The sequence below is a fragment of the Canis aureus genome, chromosome 12 (genome assembly GCF_053574225.1).
Source record: "Canis aureus isolate CA01 chromosome 12, VMU_Caureus_v.1.0, whole genome shotgun sequence".
Taxonomy (NCBI): Eukaryota; Metazoa; Chordata; class Mammalia; order Carnivora; family Canidae; genus Canis; species Canis aureus.
Window position 1 is genome coordinate 3,630,759 of NC_135622.1, and position 17,737 is coordinate 3,648,495.

Below are 17,737 nucleotides of genomic sequence, written 5' to 3' on the forward strand. Positions count from 1 at the left end.
TCCTCCCAACTCTCTCTTGCCTCTGCCAGACCTTGAGTCATTACCCACCCAGAAGTATGAGTATTTTTTTTTTAATTTATTTATGATAGTCACAGAGAGAGAGAGAGAGGCAGAGACACTGGCAGAGGGAGAAGCAGGCTCCATGCACCGAGAGCCCGACGTGGGATTCGATCCCGGGTCTCCAGGATCGCGCCCTGGGCCAAAGGCAGGCGCCAAACCGCTGTGCCACCCAGGGATCCCGAGAAGTATGATATTAATTAAAGTCTTAAGTAAGCTCTGAAAAAATAGGAATGCCTATAAAAGGGCTGAGGAGAAAAAAAAAAAAAAAGGGCTGAGGAGACAGCCCTTACATTGTTCAAGATCCAAACCTGGATGAGCACTGGGTGTTATTCTGTATGTTGGCAAATTAACACCAATAAAAAATAAATTTATTATTTAAAAAAATAAACAAAAAATAAAAATATAGATATTTAGGGTTGGAAGAGTTCTGTGCTCTTCACTGTAAGCCACTCCAGCCTTGCCTCCTGCTGTGACAGGACTTCCCTATAACCCAGCCAATGGATTGTGATTCAGCCTCTACTTGACAGTTCCAGTGACAGGGATCTTGTTAACCTTAGGACCAGTCTACATCATTGTCAGACAACACCGCTCCTTAAAGAGTTCTTAACAAAAACTAAAGACTTCTTTTTAGAAATTATCAATCACTGATTCTAGCTCTATTCTCTGGCTTTACACAGAATAAGGAATTCAACATAATGGAGATACCATGAGCTCAGAGATATATTCTTGAGGCATTTCAATTCTAAATCCAGGTTTGTCATTTATTGGGCACATGGCCATAGGCAAGTTACTTAACAGCTAAGAGCCTTAACTTCCTTATCTGCTAAAAGAGGATAATAACTACTTAAAAGGTCTATGAGGATTAAGTAAGAAAGTAAGACAGCCCACGTAAAGTACCTGGTGTGTCTTAGGTGTTCAATGAATTTAAGTTCCTTTCTCTTCCCATCCCATTCCTCATCCCCATGAAAACCCTTCAAACATTTTAAAACAGCTGTTATGCTCCCCTTTCTTTCCAATCCAGCCTTGATGTTAATGTTTCCTTCAACCATTTCTCATGAAACTGGCCTGTGACCTCCAGAGCAGGGATACAGAACTTACTCAACTTTAAACACCACAGTGCCTGGCATAATGGCTGAGAAATAGTTGGTACTCAGGAGATGTTGATTGATCAGAATTAAGATGATCTTCACATGCCAATCCCAATTCTCAGAAAGAGGTTTCTGTCTTTTAGGACAATGTTGAGAAATTTCTTTACAGGTGGAAACCTATCAACATGGATTTCCCTACTGCCCCCCTCAAAAAAAAACTCAGTTCCCTTGTACTTGCTTTGATTATCAGGAAGATCAAGAAAAGGTTTTGCTCAATAGTGATGCTGTCCTTAGCCTCAGACTTATAAAATTACCTCCATCTCCACCCCTCCATTCTCTTGGTATTTGCCTTTTACACTTGTTTTCATGGGTCTATTTCTTACATCCTTTTACAAGCAGGCAAGAATAGGGACTCCCAGGTGGCTCAGTGGTTGAGTGTCTGACTTTGGCTCAGGTCATGATCCCAGGGTTCAGGGATCGATTCCCTGCTTCTCCCTCTGCCTATGTCTCTGTGTCTCTCTGTGTGTCTCTTATAAAAAAAAAGTCTTTTAAAAAAATGCAGGCAAGAATGTTTTCAAACATACTCTATATCTTTTTAAATATCTAATAAAACAACAAATCTAATTCTCCTGCTAATTAAATATTCTCTCTGAAGAGGGATCCAGATCCAGAAGGTAATAAAAACATTTACCAGTTTAGCATCTCAGTCTCTCCTCCACTTGTCCTCAGATTGGTGGTTTCTAGGTCTCTCTTTTCCTTTCACAAAAAGAACACAGGACTGTGGATGCCCATTTCTAAGCTCCTTGAATTATAAAAGCACCTTTAAAGAGCAGATATCAATCACTTTTTTAAAATGGTATATCCTAGGTAAGTAAGCAAAGTTCTGCACACCCAGCAAGATTTTTTTTTTCTAACTCTGCCTCTGGGCAAGGAGAGTAGAGCATTGAAACACCTGAATTAACTGGTATCTCCACTCTTGTCACATGGCTCAGTGGGGCCTCTATTTTTAAACACATGATTGACACCCATCTGTCCAGCTAGGTCAAATACAGTCCATCCTGTGGGCAGAGGGAGGAATCAGATGACTTCTGAGGTCCCTGCCAGCCCTATGATTTGTCAAACAGAAATGTAATTGTGTTCTCAGCTCAAAAAAAAAAAAAAAAAAAAAAAGCCAACACCACTCCAAAGATTCTTCAAAACTATAAGTCAGTGAATGAAACAAAATATCCCCTCTCCTTCCTTTGGATGAGTCTAAAGGCAAGACTTAACTGAAGCTGCCTAAAGAAGGAAATAAAAATAAGAGAAGCTGACAGTAGACAAGGAGGGGAGAACTGGGTTTGGTGGTGATGAATCAGAGCATTACACCCGGAAGGTGTCTCCTTCCTAACTGTGCAATTAGGAACTCAATAAAAGGTTTGAACGCCTGCTGTCAGCTCACAGCCTGCTGCACATTTTATTCTTCTTGCTCTCATTCGTGAACAAGGTAAGTCTCATAGGCTATATGCTTGAGCATACTTGGGATCTCGGTTGCTGCTCTGCTTATATGTGAGATTGTGTAAGAATTCCAGAGGAGACATATCTCAAGTCTAATCGAGCACCATTACTGCCACTAAACTGGGAGCTCCAGCCCCCCAGATGCATTCTTTGCTTTGGAACTACTTTGAGCATTGTCTTTTTTAAAAAAATATAAACTGTATGACGTAGGCATGAATAGTATTTAACAAGATCCAGGACCCGGGACTCAAGGCTATATTAAAATGAAAATACAGAGTCATTTAAGTGATGGTTAATGACTGAGGGGTCAGAATTCTATTTGTTTTTCCAGTGAATTCACTAAGCCATGTCTTCTTGGTAAAAACATGTTGCTTCAGTCTGCATAGGGGTTGATACTTTTGGCATTACTTCTCTTTCTTCTAGAAGCTTTATTAACTTTAAAAATTATACTTTCCTAAGCAGAGGAGTTATGCCAAGCCAAGGTAGGAGGAAAATAGGTGGACACTCTCAGTTAATGCTGGAAGGATTGGTCCCATTCTGTCGACATCATTTGCACATTTCAGTACTTATATTTGTATTCTTTTTCCACTTCTTTTTGCAATACAGCTTTCTCTGAACACGTGTCATTGTTTTCCACAGAGTGGGATGAAGTGTTGCTTCTAATATCTACCTGTGCCAGATCTGATCTCACCACATTATCTGGTACAAAACTAATCATTGAAATTCTGATACAAAAAAGAAGAAATTCTGATACAAGATATTAATAGATAGAGATAAACAGAATAGAGTATATGATGCCAGTAGAACTGTGGGAGGGACAGAGAAAAGGATAACCTCAGTATCTCCTTCCTGAAAAAAATGAACTTTGTTCTTTCTCACAGTTTCCTGAGTTGGGAAAGATGCCTCGGCTCCTGAGAGATGTCCTCTGTATAATCAAGACATTCCACAAGTATGCCCAGGAGGACGGTAACAAGGCAACACTGACCTGTACAGAGCTGAAACAGCTCATTCAGGGCGAGTTTGGGGACATTCTTCAGGTGTGGTATTCACAGAGCTCTGGAAATTCTCCCCCACTTACCCTTTCTCCATAATCTATGCAAGATGTGCATAGATGATCCCTGCCTATTTTACATTTGGCTACCAATTCTCAGCACTCACTGATTTTGAACAATTTTTTCCAATCTCAGCTCCCTACTGCGTGCAATTGCTTAATCGACCTTATAGAGGAAAATGAGGTTTTCCTCCCTGGGGCTATGCTTCAGCAAAGTAGGTTCTGAAAGGAGTCATGAGCCAGTATACATATAAATGCAACTCAGAGTGATGTAAAAGTTCCTTCTTAGCATAGCTCCCTGGCGAAAAATGGTATCCAGAATCAACAAACTCATACTGTTTGGGGAAATTTTCACTAGGTCTTGAGGAATAATGTTTAAAAAAAAAAAAAGGATTCTTGGGAGACATGCAGATACTATGGGTGCTTGACTTCATATAAATAGGCTGATTTCTCACTGTGTTTTCATGCAGCCATATGCCATTCATGCTGTGGAGAAAAACTTGAACCTTCTGAATATTGACAAGAGCACCATCAGTTTTGATGAATTTGTTCTTGCAATCTTCAACCTTTTGAACCTCTGCTATCTTGATATACAATCCTTACTAAAATCAGAACCAAGACAAGTGTCTAAACCAGAGGAGAAGCCAGATGATCTAGATCTTCAGGTGACCAGTAGCACTGGCCAGCAGACAGAACAAACTCCACCAACTCAAGACAGAGTGGTACCTCCTTCAGGAATGACATCATCAGCTCAGCTCAGCTTCGTGGGAAGGGGGGCAGTTGGATACAATGGGGCCGAAAACACCAAGACTTACAATCTGCCAGTAGAAGCATCCGGGCGCAATGACCCTGAGAACCAACACCCAGAAGGAGATCAATGGAGCCAGGATGTGGCCCAAGATGTATCAGCAACAAGAGACAATGGAGTTCAACTTGAGACAAATAAGCTAACAGCAGATTCAGAACAGATTGACAGTCCCACAAAGCAGGAGAGACAGGAAAAGGAGAGTCCCAGGGAAAGAGATAAACCAGTCAGGGAACAAAGTGACACGAAGAAAAGTGATCGATTTGGAGAACAAGAAGGGAACCTGAGACTCCAAAGTTCTCCACCAGGAAAAACAACAAAGAGGCCTTCCAAAGATCAGAAAGTTGCAACAGAAAAGGATGTTAAGGAACATTCTAAAACACAAGAACTGTCGCTGACAGGAAAATATGAGCCCAGTTCAGAGCATACCAATCTACCAGAACAAGCTACTGCCCAGAAACCATTGCAGACAGAGAAACTAACTGATCCTGACGATGATGGTAGTACATTTGAGACCCAAGGACAAGGAGAGGATGCCGATAGGACACCACCTGAAACAAAGAATCTAGCTGAATCTGGGGATGACAGTAGAGCATCTGAGACCCAAGAACCACCAGCACAAGAAAAAAAACATGAAACAAAGGACCTGCTTGTCCAAGGTGATATCAGAAATGTTTCAGAAATACCTGATGCTCAAGTTATAAGGAAGAAGAGGAGAAGCCCTATGGCCCATGGAACAGCAGGGCAGAAAGAAAATGAGAGAAAAATTCAGCTATCAACCCTGGAAGACCAATCACAGGATGGGAAGTATCAGGAACTCCAAGAGTCATCAAAAGAAAGGGATGCTGTAGAAGATTCTAAAACACAAGTGTCAAGCTCAGAAGGAGAACAGAACCATTCTGAAATTGAAAGAGCAGTCACCCCAGGAGAAGAGGCAAGACATGCTGAGGAAGGCATAGCAGAAGCACGTATGAGCAGCAAAAACGCCCCTGCAGCAGAAGGGACACCAGGAGCAAGAGAAAGAACACAAGACTTAGCACCACTCAAGAACCCGTCTGGAGAAGAAAATGAGAATGTCACCAAGACTCATGACAAGCCAGTCAAGGAGGATGTTGGTTATCTGGGAGAGGATCCCGAGGCCACAATCACACAGAATAATGAGAGTTCTTGGGAAATTCCCAATAGCCTTACTCCAGAGGATGGTGACAACAGCTCAGAGACAACTGATCCACCTGTGCAAGGAGATTCCCAGAATAAAGTAGACCCTCTTAGAGAGTCTATGGAAAGAAGTCACAATAATAACCCAGACACTAAGAAACAGGTAGCACTGGGTGAGGAAAGCAGAACTCAGGAGGCAGTGGTGCTGGAAGTCAGAGGAGAAGATAAGCTCACCGAGGAATCAGAATGGGCTGCCAGAGAAGAGTACAGGAGTCAGGGCTTAGGGACCAAAGACCAAGGTTCAGCTGTGCACCCTGATGGACATCCAGAAGCACAGAAGTCCATATCAAGAGGAGAAAACAGAAAGTCCCTTGAGACAGAGATCCCAGGTACACTGAAGGCAGATGTCACTGACCAGTCTTCCATAAGACAGCTTTCAGCAAAGGAAGACAGCAGAAAAAAGTTAAAGGCGCAGAGCCCAAGTACCAAAGGAGAGGAAAGTAGAGCACAGGAGACCCAGGAGGCTCCAGTAAAAAATCTGGATGACAATTCAGCCTCCTCCAAAGCACACTTTGAAAGAGATGAACCTGCAACATTAGAGGAGGATGAAGGCCCCCAATATTTGGCAGGAGAAGCCAATGACCAACAAAATCCAGCCAAGAAAGGATATGATGTTTCAGTCCCCCAGTCAAGCCTTGTAGAGAAGATGCAGATGGACCAAGAATCTGGTTCTGTGGAGAGAAGTACAATCTATTCCAGTCCTCTGTACCAGTACCTGCAAGAGAAGATACTGCAACAAATGGATATGACCCCAGTGGAGCAGCAAAATCAAGCTCTGTCAGCTAGAGCGTCAAGCCAAGAGCTCCTCAACAACCAGTCAAGTGCATCCCTCACCAGTGAGGGCTCAGATTGTCCCATCATCTTCAGTGACAGCCAAGCATTACAATATTACAACTGGGAACATCTGCCTGATGCAGATCCTTCTGATGCACAGCAAACATCAGCTCCCCAAGCCTCAGATATGCAGGGCCACCCTCAGGAAAAGAAATCAGTACTACAAAGGGAGGCAAGCACCAATAAGCAGTGAATCATTATGATCCCAGAAGAAATTCCAAGGAACTTCATACATCTCAACATGTCCCAGACTTCTTCCCTCCCAATCACCCTCAATGCTCACATGCACACATTGAGAAGCAAATTAATAATTCTTTAAATTCCTTTCCTAGATCTCTACAAAAGCAAATAAGGAAGTATTCAGCAGTGGGAGATGCCACCAAAGAAATATCACACCAAAAATCCTACCATATGATGATACTTCCAAGTACCAAAATGGATTTTCTCATGAGACAGTTTTTCACAATTTACCTGTCATTAGGAATAGAAAAAAAATCCTTTCATATCTTTAACATATGTCGATTTCTTCAATTGATTTGTTGGCTTTTTATAATGTGGCTATAGTGAGTATGAGACTCTGCAATACCACCCCCATAAAATAAAATTAATTCATATATGCCAATTATTCTGCTTCATGACATTTCCTAACAGAGTTCAAGTTTATCCTAAAATTTTATCCTTCAAGACAATCTCGGATATCACCATAACATAAAATAATTATGACTTTCTAGCACCCAATCAGAGTAGATTCATGACTCTTTGTTAATGTCCAGGTGCAACTAAATTATGCCACAGATTCATTCATTCATTCCTTTAAATCCCACTCCTTACACAGTGTTTTCAAAGCTTCTGGCTCAAATAAGCAAGAATAATTATGAAGGAGACACAGAATGTAAATCTAATGTATGTTTCATTCCATAAGAAGCTCTTATAACCAATGCTCCACTAAGCCTACAAAATGTTTACCTATATGGTTTGTTGACAGTAATGTGGAAAAAGTAGGAAATAAATAACCTCATTATCAATATCTTCTGCTGCTGTTTTTTTCCCCTTTATTTCTCCATCTAGCCTTGGAAACACTGATCAGAAACAAAAACAATCTTAGGAGATTTGCAGTTATTTTAAAACACTGCTATTAGGGGAACCTTGATGGCAAAGTAGGTTAAGCAGCTGACTTCTGGTTTCAGCTCAGGTCCTGATCTCAGTGTTGTGAAAGCAAGCCCAATGTGGAGCTCTGTGCTGAGTGCGGAATCAGCCTAGAGTTTCTCTTTCCCTCTCCCTTTGCTCCTCCGCCTGCTCTGGTGCACACTTAAACGCTCTCTCTCTAAAATAAATTTAGAAATCTTTAAATAAATAAATAAATAAATACATACATACATACATACATGCCTGTGATTAAAGGATGATGCCTCAGAGCTAGTAATAACTTAGAAAAAGAGTAAAATAGATATCATATGTTTCCTGAAGCCAAAATGCCCCATCTCCTGTTGCATCCTGCCTTCAAGGTTAAATATTCTTCCACTCCATCCCACACCTCTTCCAGAATCTAAAATTCCCCTGTACTTCCTTGCCCTCCAACATTTTCAGCTCTGTTCATTCTACCTTTGATCATGAATGAATATCCCAATATAAATGCATACATACATACATACATACATACATACTCTTTAATGACCAGGAGACATGAGGCAACTCACAAAAAAGAAAAATATATACTAGAGCTTAAACTCATCAGTCTTTCTCACAAACCACTAGCAATATATGTCAGGAACCACAAAAATGACAAAGGTTATATGTAACAAATTGCAAAAGAAGCTATACAGATAGCTCCAATAAATATATGAAATCCTCACTAGACTTAAAGGAAATGCAGATTAAAAATAGTTTTTTCACTTATCAAGTTATTAAATGCTATTTGTTTTTAATAAGCACACAGTGATTTGATTATGGAAACACAGAAACTCTGTAATACAGATGATAGATATATAAATGAGTACAACCTTCCCAGATGGCAATTCAATAATACACACAAAAACATTTTTAAATATTTCCCAGATGACATTATAAGGAAATAATCAGGAATGCGTATAAAAATTCGTCTACAAAGATATTAGTTGTAGTGTACTAAAGATAGCAAAACCCAAAAAAATATTTTAAAAAAAAATATAGCAAAACCCAGAAACAACCTAAATGTCCATCATTACAGGAATTGTTAACTAAATCATGGTCACTGCATACTGTGGAATGTCAAAAATCATGACAAATTATGAGATTATATTATAATTGTAGAATTATAAGATTTTATTTAATTGAGAAGGGATTCATAAAATACTAAGCTTCCAATGATTATAAAATGGTAAATGGAGTATGATTCCACTTAAAGATTAATAGATAAATAGGCAGAGTATGAGAACAAAAATCTCAACAGTAGCTATCTCTATATGACATTTATTTCCTGATTTGAGATTTTCTTCATTTTCAAAAAATAAATAATAGTTTTTAAACACTCTCTTCACACTCAAGCAACCATCCAATTTTTCTCTCCCTCTTTCTGCCCTCTGTTCTATCCCTACCACAAAGCAATATTTTTTCCACCATCCTATAAATATTCTTCCTTTGAAGATGGAATTGCCCTTCATCTGACAAGCCTAGAGACCGCTAACCTCCATGTTTTGAGACCTGTTGTGGCAGTTCCTACTGATGACTGCCTCTCACTTTACTGGTCCTTCCCCTTCTCTTGTGGATTCTTCTCATCCAGTTCCCAAGACTGCAGGCTCTTACCAAAAGCTATTTTTTTCTGGACTTTCTCTCTGAGAAACTGTCCTTAGCCCAAGTTACTAGTGTCTCTTCTACAATGGTAAGTCGCAACTCACCTTGTTTACACTTGACCGAGCACTTCAATCCAATCTGTCCAATCGCTCACAAGATATGACCCCTAAGACTGCCAGTCACTCCCCCATTAAACTGGCTTGTCCTCCCAGTTTCCTCATTCTGTCCTCTCTATACCATTCTATCTCTTTCAAAGGCATAAACTTTGTAATCGTCATTTACTTTCTTTTATTCTCCATATCTAATCCACTACAGTATCTCCCTAGTCTGCCTTAAACCCATTTTCCAGATCCATCCTTCATTCTCCACTCCTTATGGGCTTTCAAGTGCCCTCCACCTAAAATAATTTCTCTCCCTCCCCTTTTATTGAATTCCAATTCCTGCTTATCCTAGGATACAACCTCAGTGTTCAAGGTTGGATTTCATTCATTCATACCGAAATTTTTATTTAAAAATTTATGTTGATTCCAAATACTAGGTGAAGAATTGGAAATACAGAAGCGACAAGACAAACAGGTACTCTCTATCTTGGAGCTTGTATTCTAATGAGGGAAGGGAGAGACAAAGAGCAGACAGGTACAACCATAAATAAACAAGAGAATTCCAGATAATAAAGCAAGAAACACAATAGAGAGAGACAAGGGAGCAGGAAGTCAGAGGCAGGTAAAATGCTACTATAGAAGACTACTCAAACCTTTCCTGATGCTCCAGCAAAATCAGCAGGATTCTCCCCTGATTCCACAGTTTTGATTTGTGTCTCTTTTTCAAACTTCTTCCCATGAGTTACAGTTATTGTGTGCTTATCTTAGCTCTCCTCTTAGACTATAAGCTCCTTAGCAGCAAAGTTCACGACTTACACATCTTGCTATCCTTCATTAGCATGGAGATTAGCACCAAATGTGTATTGTGATCGCAATAGTTGTCTGTTGAATAAAATGAATAAATCCTGGTATCATTGCAACAGCCTCTTAACTTGGCCCCTTGCTTCTAATCCATCGTTCATTTAATAACTCAAGAATTTTGCAGAACATTGTTTTCATTTCATCTCTCTCTGTTCAAGACCTCTCAGAGAGACACCTTACACTTTATGCCACATCAAATCTAAACCAATCAAACTCTATAATCTTTCCCTCCAATTACAATTTACCACTAGTTTCTTTAGAAATCCTACTGAGGACATCAAGTTGGCCATTTAATCTAAATTCTAACCTTGATCATTTAAACCCTATTCTACTAAGTTGAAAGGAATATTGTTGAGATTTAATGCATTCTTTCATTTCATTTAAATGTATTTATTAAACACTTGCTATGTGCCAGGCACTATTGTGGGCATTGGACATGCCCTGGTCAATGGAACAGGCATGGTCCTTGCCCTCATGAAAGATGTAGTCCTACATAGACAGCTGTAAAGTTCTGCAAAGAACTATTCAAAGGCAAGATGTTAGTCACATTATTTCTTCTATTTCCATGCCTGCCTGTGGTTCACCCTCCCTGAAATGTGTTTTCATTTCCTCTACTTCCTCAAATTATACCTGCCCTTAAAGTCTTCAACTAAATCCTAACTCTGCTAGGAAGCTCACACTGATCCTTTAACTACTATGTCATTCATAGCCTATACAACCTAGATCAGTACTTTAATACTTATTTGCTAGTATTACTCACTAATTGTTCTCTGAATGTTTTTTCCCCAACTAAATAGATTATAAGTTACCAGAGAGAAGGAATAATTCTTATATTCTAATATCTCACATGTCCAATAGCAACTGACTTAACCTTTCTGACCTCAGAACCTGCCTGTGTGAAATGTCATTATAATCACTCACAGTGCTATTGTGAAGATTTTAAACACACACACACAAAACAACAACAACAAACAAACCAGAGCTTGTATCCAAAATATACAAAGAATGCCTATAAGTCAATGAGTAAAAGATGACCTAACTTCTAAAAAAAAAAAAAAAAAGTTAAAGACATGAACAGACACTTCAGAAAAAGGGATATCAAAGAAGCCAATGAAAAGGTACCCAACCTTATTGGATATCAGGTAAGTGCCAGTTAAACCGCACTGAGAACCACTCGTATCTACCAAATACGCAAATTAAAAAGTGATCATATCAAGTGTGTGCAAAGAGGTAGAATGACTAGAACTCTCAGCCTGGTAGTGATAGCATAAACAATGACCATAGTCATTGTGGAGAACAGTAGGGTAATATCTACTAAAGCTGAATATATGCAACCCTATGACCAAGTAATTCTATACCAAACATATAACCCAACAGAAATGCGTAAACAAGGGGATCCCCGGGTGGCTCAGCAGTTTAGCTCCTGCCTTTGGCCCAGGGCGTGGTCCTGGAGTCCCAGGATTGACTCCCACATCAGGCTCCCTTGCATGGAGCCTGCTTCTCCCTCTGCCTCTGTCTTTGTCTCTCTCCCCCCCGCCTCCTGAATGAATAAATAAAATCTTAAAAATAAAATAAAATATAAATAAAAGAGTAAACAAAATAATCTATATAAAAGTGCCCAGCAATACTCCCTGGCATTAGTAAGTGTTCAATACATATGTGTTTACTATTTACCAGTGGATCTAGAGTAGTACCAAATCCATGGGAGGCATTTTTTTCACTTACTAATTCATTCAACAATTGACCATCTACTGAACTATATATACAGGGTATATAGTGATGAACAAAACACGAATAATTCTTGATCCCATAGAATATACAGTCTGATGGAGAAAGAGAGCCATTTAAAAGAATAACAAAAAACAATGCATAACCCAAAATCTGGCATTGTGATGCCCCAAGCTATGGTTTTCTTTTTTAAAATTACCCTGGCTATTCGGGGTCTTTTCTGATTCCACACAAATCTTAAAATAATTTGTTCTAACTCTCTGAAGAAAGTCCATGGTATTTTGATAGGGATTGCATTAAACGTGTAAATTGCCCTGGGTAACATGGACACTTTCACAATATAAATTCTGCCAATCCATGAGCATGGAATATTTTTCCATCTCTTTGTGTCTTCCTCAATTTCTTTCAAAAGTGTTCTATAGTTTTTAGGGTATAGATCCTTTATCTCTTTGGTTAGGTTTATTCCTAGGTATCTTATGCTTTTGGGTGCAATTGTAAATGGGATTGACTCCTTAATTCCTCTTTCTTCAGTCTCATTGTTAGTGTATAGAAATGCCACCGACTTCTGGGCATTGATTTCGTATCCTGCCACACTGCCAAATTGCTGTATGAGTTCTAGCAATCTTGGGGTGGAGTCTTTGGGGTTTTCTATGTGGAATATCATGTCATCAGCGAAGAGGGAGAGTTTGACTTCTTCTTTGCCAATTCGAATGCCTTTAATGTCTTTTTGTTGTCTGATTGCTGAGGCTAGGACTTCCAGTACTATGTTGAATAGCAGTGGTGAGAGTGGACATCCCTGTCTTGTTCCTGATCTCAGGGAAAAGGCTCCCATTGCTTCCCCACTGAAAATGATATTTGTTGTGGGCTTTTCGTAGATGGCTTTTAAGATGTCGGGGAATGTTCCCTCTATCCCTACACTCTGAAGAGTTTTGATTAGGAATGGATGCTGTATTTTGTCAAATGCTTTCTCTGCATCTATTGAGAGGATCATATGGTTCTTGGTTTTTCTCTTGCTGATATGATGAATCACATTGATTGTTTTACGAGTGTTGAGCCAACCTTGTGTCCTGGGAATAAATTCTACAAGCACATGAGAAGATGCTCTGCATCACTTGCCATCAGGGAAATATAAATCAAAACCACATTCTCACTCACACCAGTGAGAATGGGGAAAATTAACAAGGCAGGAAACCACAAATGTTGGAGAGGATGCGGAGAAAAGGGAACCCTCTTGCACTGTTGATGGGAATGTGAAATGGTGCAGCCACTCTGGAAAACTGTGTGGAGGTTCCTCAAAGAGTTAAAAATAGATCTGCCCTAAGACCCAGCTATTGCACTGCTGGGGATTTACCCCAAAGATACAGATGCAATGAAACACCAGGACACCTGCACCCCGATGTTTCTAGCAGCAATGTCCACAATAGCCAAACTGTGGAAGGAGCCTCGGTGTCCATCGAAAGATGAATGGATAAAGAAGATGTGGTCTATGTGTACAATGGAATATTCCTCAGCCATTAGAAATGACAAATACCCACCATTTGCTTCAACGTGGATGGAACTGGAGGGTATTATGCTGAGTGAAGTAAGTCAATCGGAGACGGACAAACATCATATGGTCTCATTCATTTGGGGAATATAAATAATAGTGAAAGGGAATAGAGGGGAAGGGAGAAGAAATGGGTAGGAAATATCAGAAAGGGAGACAGAAAATGGAAGACTACTTACTCTGGGAAACGAACTAGGGGTGGTGGAAGAGGAGGAGGGTGGGGGGTGGGGGTGACTGGTTGGCGGGCACTGAGGGGGGCACTTGACGGGATAAGCACTGGGTGTTATTCTGTATGTTGGCAAATTGAACACCAATAAAAAATAAATTTATTATTTAAAAAAGTGAGGAATAAAGGATGGAATCATGGTTAAGAACATGGGCTCAGGGGTCAGCCTGTACTCAGATTATAATCAAGGTCTACCATTCACTCACAGTTTGTCCTTGGGCAAGTTACTTAACCTCTCTGTGCTTATGTTTGTGCATCTGTTAAAAACATTTCAAAAATTCTCAGGAAGTTCATCAACTAATCCTGGACATGTTAGGACCCCTTTATAGGTATTCCTGAATTTTAGAAAGAGGAGGTCAGCTCCTAGTTTGCAGAAAGTTTGCCTGAGACCCAGAGAAGGGTCTCTCCAGCCCTTTGGGAAAGGCAATCTGATATATACCTCTGTTGATCCCCCCTTGACCACATAAAATAGATCTTGGACCTGGAACACTTACTCACCAAGAGATAAAGAGCCCACACAGACTGCACTGTGCTTATCCCCTTGTGTGGGAATATCATTTCCTCTTTCAGATTTAGTGTGTACGCCTATGTTCTGCTTAAGTGTGTACATCACGTAGCACCTGGCCCGCTGCTCTATCTATTCCGTGTGAGGAGGGACAGGACCCTTCATTCTGTGGCACAAGTGGGGTGCATGCAATGGCCCTCGGTCAGCTTCCAGAGCCAGGGCTAGTCCATTGGCCTCCTGAGTTCCCAGCCTTAGCTCCTTCCAGATCTCTAACATTGGTTCCCTGGGCACGGAATGTATCTGCTTTGACCTCCTTGTTACACCTCAGGGAGAACATGTAGGTTTTGGGTCCCTAATGCTGAACAGGACATGAAGGAAAAGACAGAGTAGTCAAAGGAAGCAGCTGCACAAATGCCACCTCCTCCTTCCAGCCCATCATCCCCCTCCCCAGGAGGTGCCATGCCGAGTCAGTGACTGCCCCTCCATGAGCCTGGGGATATTTTTCATTTAAATTCAATTTAGGAAGGAGGCGGGGCAAGATGGTGGAAGAGTAGGGTCACCTGTCCCCACCAAATTACCCAGATAACTTTCAAATCATCCTGAAAACCTACGAATTCGGCTTGAGATTTAAAGAGAGAACAGCTGGAATGCTACAGTGAGAAGAGTTTGCGCTTCTATCAAAGTAGGAAGATGGGGGAAAAAAAGAAATAAAGAAAAGGCATCCAAAGGGGAAGGGCCCGACGAGGAGCTGGGCTAAGGGTGGGGGGAAGTGCCCCCAGGACAGGAAAGCCCGGTCCTGGAGAAGCAGGAGCTTCGCCAATCTTCCCAGACCTGGACGGACAGAAAGGCACTCACAGGGAGTTGGAGCAGGATCCCAGGAGGGGCGGGGATGCCCTCAGGCTCCCTGGGACACTAACCGAGGACCTGTGCACCTGGGAGAGCACCACACCCTGGCCGAGCTCCCTAAAGGGCTGCAGCGCGCGCCGGCTGACCCGGGGCTGCTCTGGGGCGGCTCCGGCAGAGGCTCCGCGCGGAGGGAGCTGCGCGGCCAAGAGCGCGACTCCAGGAGCGCAGGCCCAGGAGCACAGGGCGCCGGGACACAGCCCAGGATCCGGCCTCCCCCCGGGAACAGGCAGAGGTCGGGAGGGCCCAGGACAGCAAGGACACTTCCTGCCACCAGCTGTGCAGATCAGCGGCCCCCACCCCCCTAGCATCCAGGCCCCTGCAGACTGAGAGCTCCGGTAATTACTGCAGTGGCTCTTTTTCGCAAGGGGTTTGCCGCCAGAACACAGGTGCCGCTAAACCTAAACCAAAATGGGAAAGGAAAAGACTCACATCAACATCGTCGTCATTGGACACGTAGATTCGGGCAAGTCTACCACTACTGGCCATCTGATCTACAAATGTAGTGGGATCGACAAAAGAACTATCGAAAAATTTGAGAAGGGGAATCCCTGGGTGGCGCAGCGGTTTGGCGCCTGCCTTTGGCCCAGGGCGCGATCCTGGAGACCCGGGATCAAATCCCACATCAGGCTCCCGGTGCATGGAGCCTGCTTCTCCCTCTGCCTGTGTCTCTGCCTCTCTCTCTCTCTCTCTGTGACTATCATAAATAAATAAAAAATAAAAAAAAAAGAAAGAAAAATTTGAGAAGGAGGCTGCTGAGATGGGAAAAGGCTCCTTCAAGTATGCCTGGGTCTTGGATAAACTGAAAGCTGAACGTGACGAGGTATCACCATTGATATCTCCCTGTGGAAATTCGAGACCAGCAAGTATTATGTGACCATCATTGATGCCCCAGGGCACAGAGACTCTATCAAAAACATGATTACAGGCACATCTCAGGCTGACTGTGCTGTCCTGATTGTTGCTGCTGGTGTTGGTGAATTTGAAGCAGGTATCTCCAAGAATGGGCAGATCCGTGAGCATGCCCTTCTGGCTTACACACTGGGTGTAAAACAACTAATTGTTGGTGTTAACAAAATGGATTCCACTGAACCACCCTACAGCCAGAAGAGATACGAGGAAATTGTTAAGGAAGTCAGCACCTACATTAAGAAAATTGGCTACAACCCCAACACAGTAGCATTTGTGCCAATTTCTGTTTGGAATGGTGACAACATGCTGGAGCCAAGTGATAACATGCCTTGGTTCAAGGGATGGAAAGTCACCCGTAAAGATGGGAATGCCAGCAGAACCACACTGCTTGAAGCCCTGGATCGCATTCTGCCACCAACTCGTCCAACTGATAAGCCCTTGCGTCTGCCTCTCCAAGACGTCTACAAAATTGGTGGTATTGGTACTGCCCCAGTGGGTCGAGTGGAGACTGGTGTTCTTAAGCCTGGCATGGTGGTCACCTATGCTCCAGTCAATGTTACAACTGAAGTAAAGTCTGTTGAAATGCACCATGAAGCTTTGAGTGAGGCTCTTCCTGGGGACAATGTGGGCTTCAATGTCAAGAACGTATCTGTCAAAGATGTTCGTCGTGGCACCGTGGCTGGTGACAGCAAAAATGACCCACCAATGGAAGCAGCTGGCTTCACGGCTCAGGTGATTATCCTGAACCATCCAGGCCAAATCAGTGCTGGATATGCACCTCTGCTGGATTGTCACACAGCTCACATTGCTTGCAAGTTTGCTGAGCTGAAGGAAAAGATAGATCGTCATTCTGGAAAGAAGCTGGAAGATGGTGCCAAGTTCTTGAAATCTGGGGATGCTGCCATTGTTGATATGGTTCCTGGCAAACCTATGTGGGTTGAGAGCTTCTCTGACTATCCTCCTCTGGGCTGTTTTGCTGTTCGTGACATGAGACAGACGGTTGCTGTGGGTGTCATCAAAGCAGTGGACAAGAAGGCAACTGGAGCTGGCAAAGTCACCAAGTCTGCCCAGAAAGTTCAGAAGGCTAAATGAATATTATCCCCAATACCTGCCACCCCAGTCTTAATCAGTGGTGGAAGAACGGTCTCAGAACTGTTTGTGTCAATTGGCCATTTAAGTTTAATAGTAAAAGACTGGTTAATGATAACAATGCATTGTAAAACCTTCAGAAGGAAAGAAGAATGTTTTGTGGACCATTTTTTTTGTGTGTGCATGTGTGGCAGTTTTAAGTTATTAGTTTTTAAAATCAGTACTTTTTAATGGAAACAATTTGACCAAAAATCTGTCACAGAATTTTGAGACCCATTAAAACAAAAGTTTAATGAGAAAAAAAATTACTGCAGTGGCTGACCCCAGGGCTGGAGAACTGGCCACTGCCACTGTTGTTGTTCCTCCTGGGGCCTCACAGGATAAACACCCCCCATAGCTTCACAGTGACCTCACAGGATAAACAGGTTAAACAACTTTCACGGAGCCCTGCACCAGGCAGGTGGCTGAGCAGCTCCCCCAAGGACTCACACCTGAGAATCAGCACAGCAGGGCCCTCCCCCAGAAGACCAGCTAGACGGACAGGGGA

General features: G+C 42.1%; 1 protein-coding gene and 1 pseudogene across 1 annotated transcript; both read left to right on the plus strand.

Moving 5' to 3' along the window:
* Positions 1–3,527: 3,527 nt before the first annotated feature.
* On the plus strand, positions 3,528–7,546 carry TCHHL1 (trichohyalin like 1). The gene is made up of 2 exons (XM_077916024.1): positions 3,528–3,679; positions 4,164–7,546. Exons 1-2 carry the CDS (start codon positions 3,542–3,544, stop codon positions 6,741–6,743), a joined length of 2,718 nt encoding a protein of 905 aa, XP_077772150.1. The 5' UTR covers positions 3,528–3,541; the 3' UTR covers positions 6,744–7,546.
* An 8,032-nt stretch (positions 7,547–15,578) lies between these two features.
* Positions 15,579–17,381, plus strand: LOC144324813 (elongation factor 1-alpha 1-like; annotated as a pseudogene).
* The last annotated feature ends 356 nt before the right edge of the window (positions 17,382–17,737 follow it).

What these genes read in the sequence shown, in the direction of transcription:
- TCHHL1 (XM_077916024.1), top strand. Translation starts at nt 3,542, where the DNA reads ATGCCTCGGCTCCTGAGAGATGTCCTCTGTATAATCAAGACATTCCAC. An exon ending in AGTTTGGGGACATTCTTCAG is followed by an intron (nt 3,680 to 4,163) that starts GTGTGGTATTCA and finishes GTTTTCATGCAG; the next exon opens with CCATATGCCATTCATGCTGT.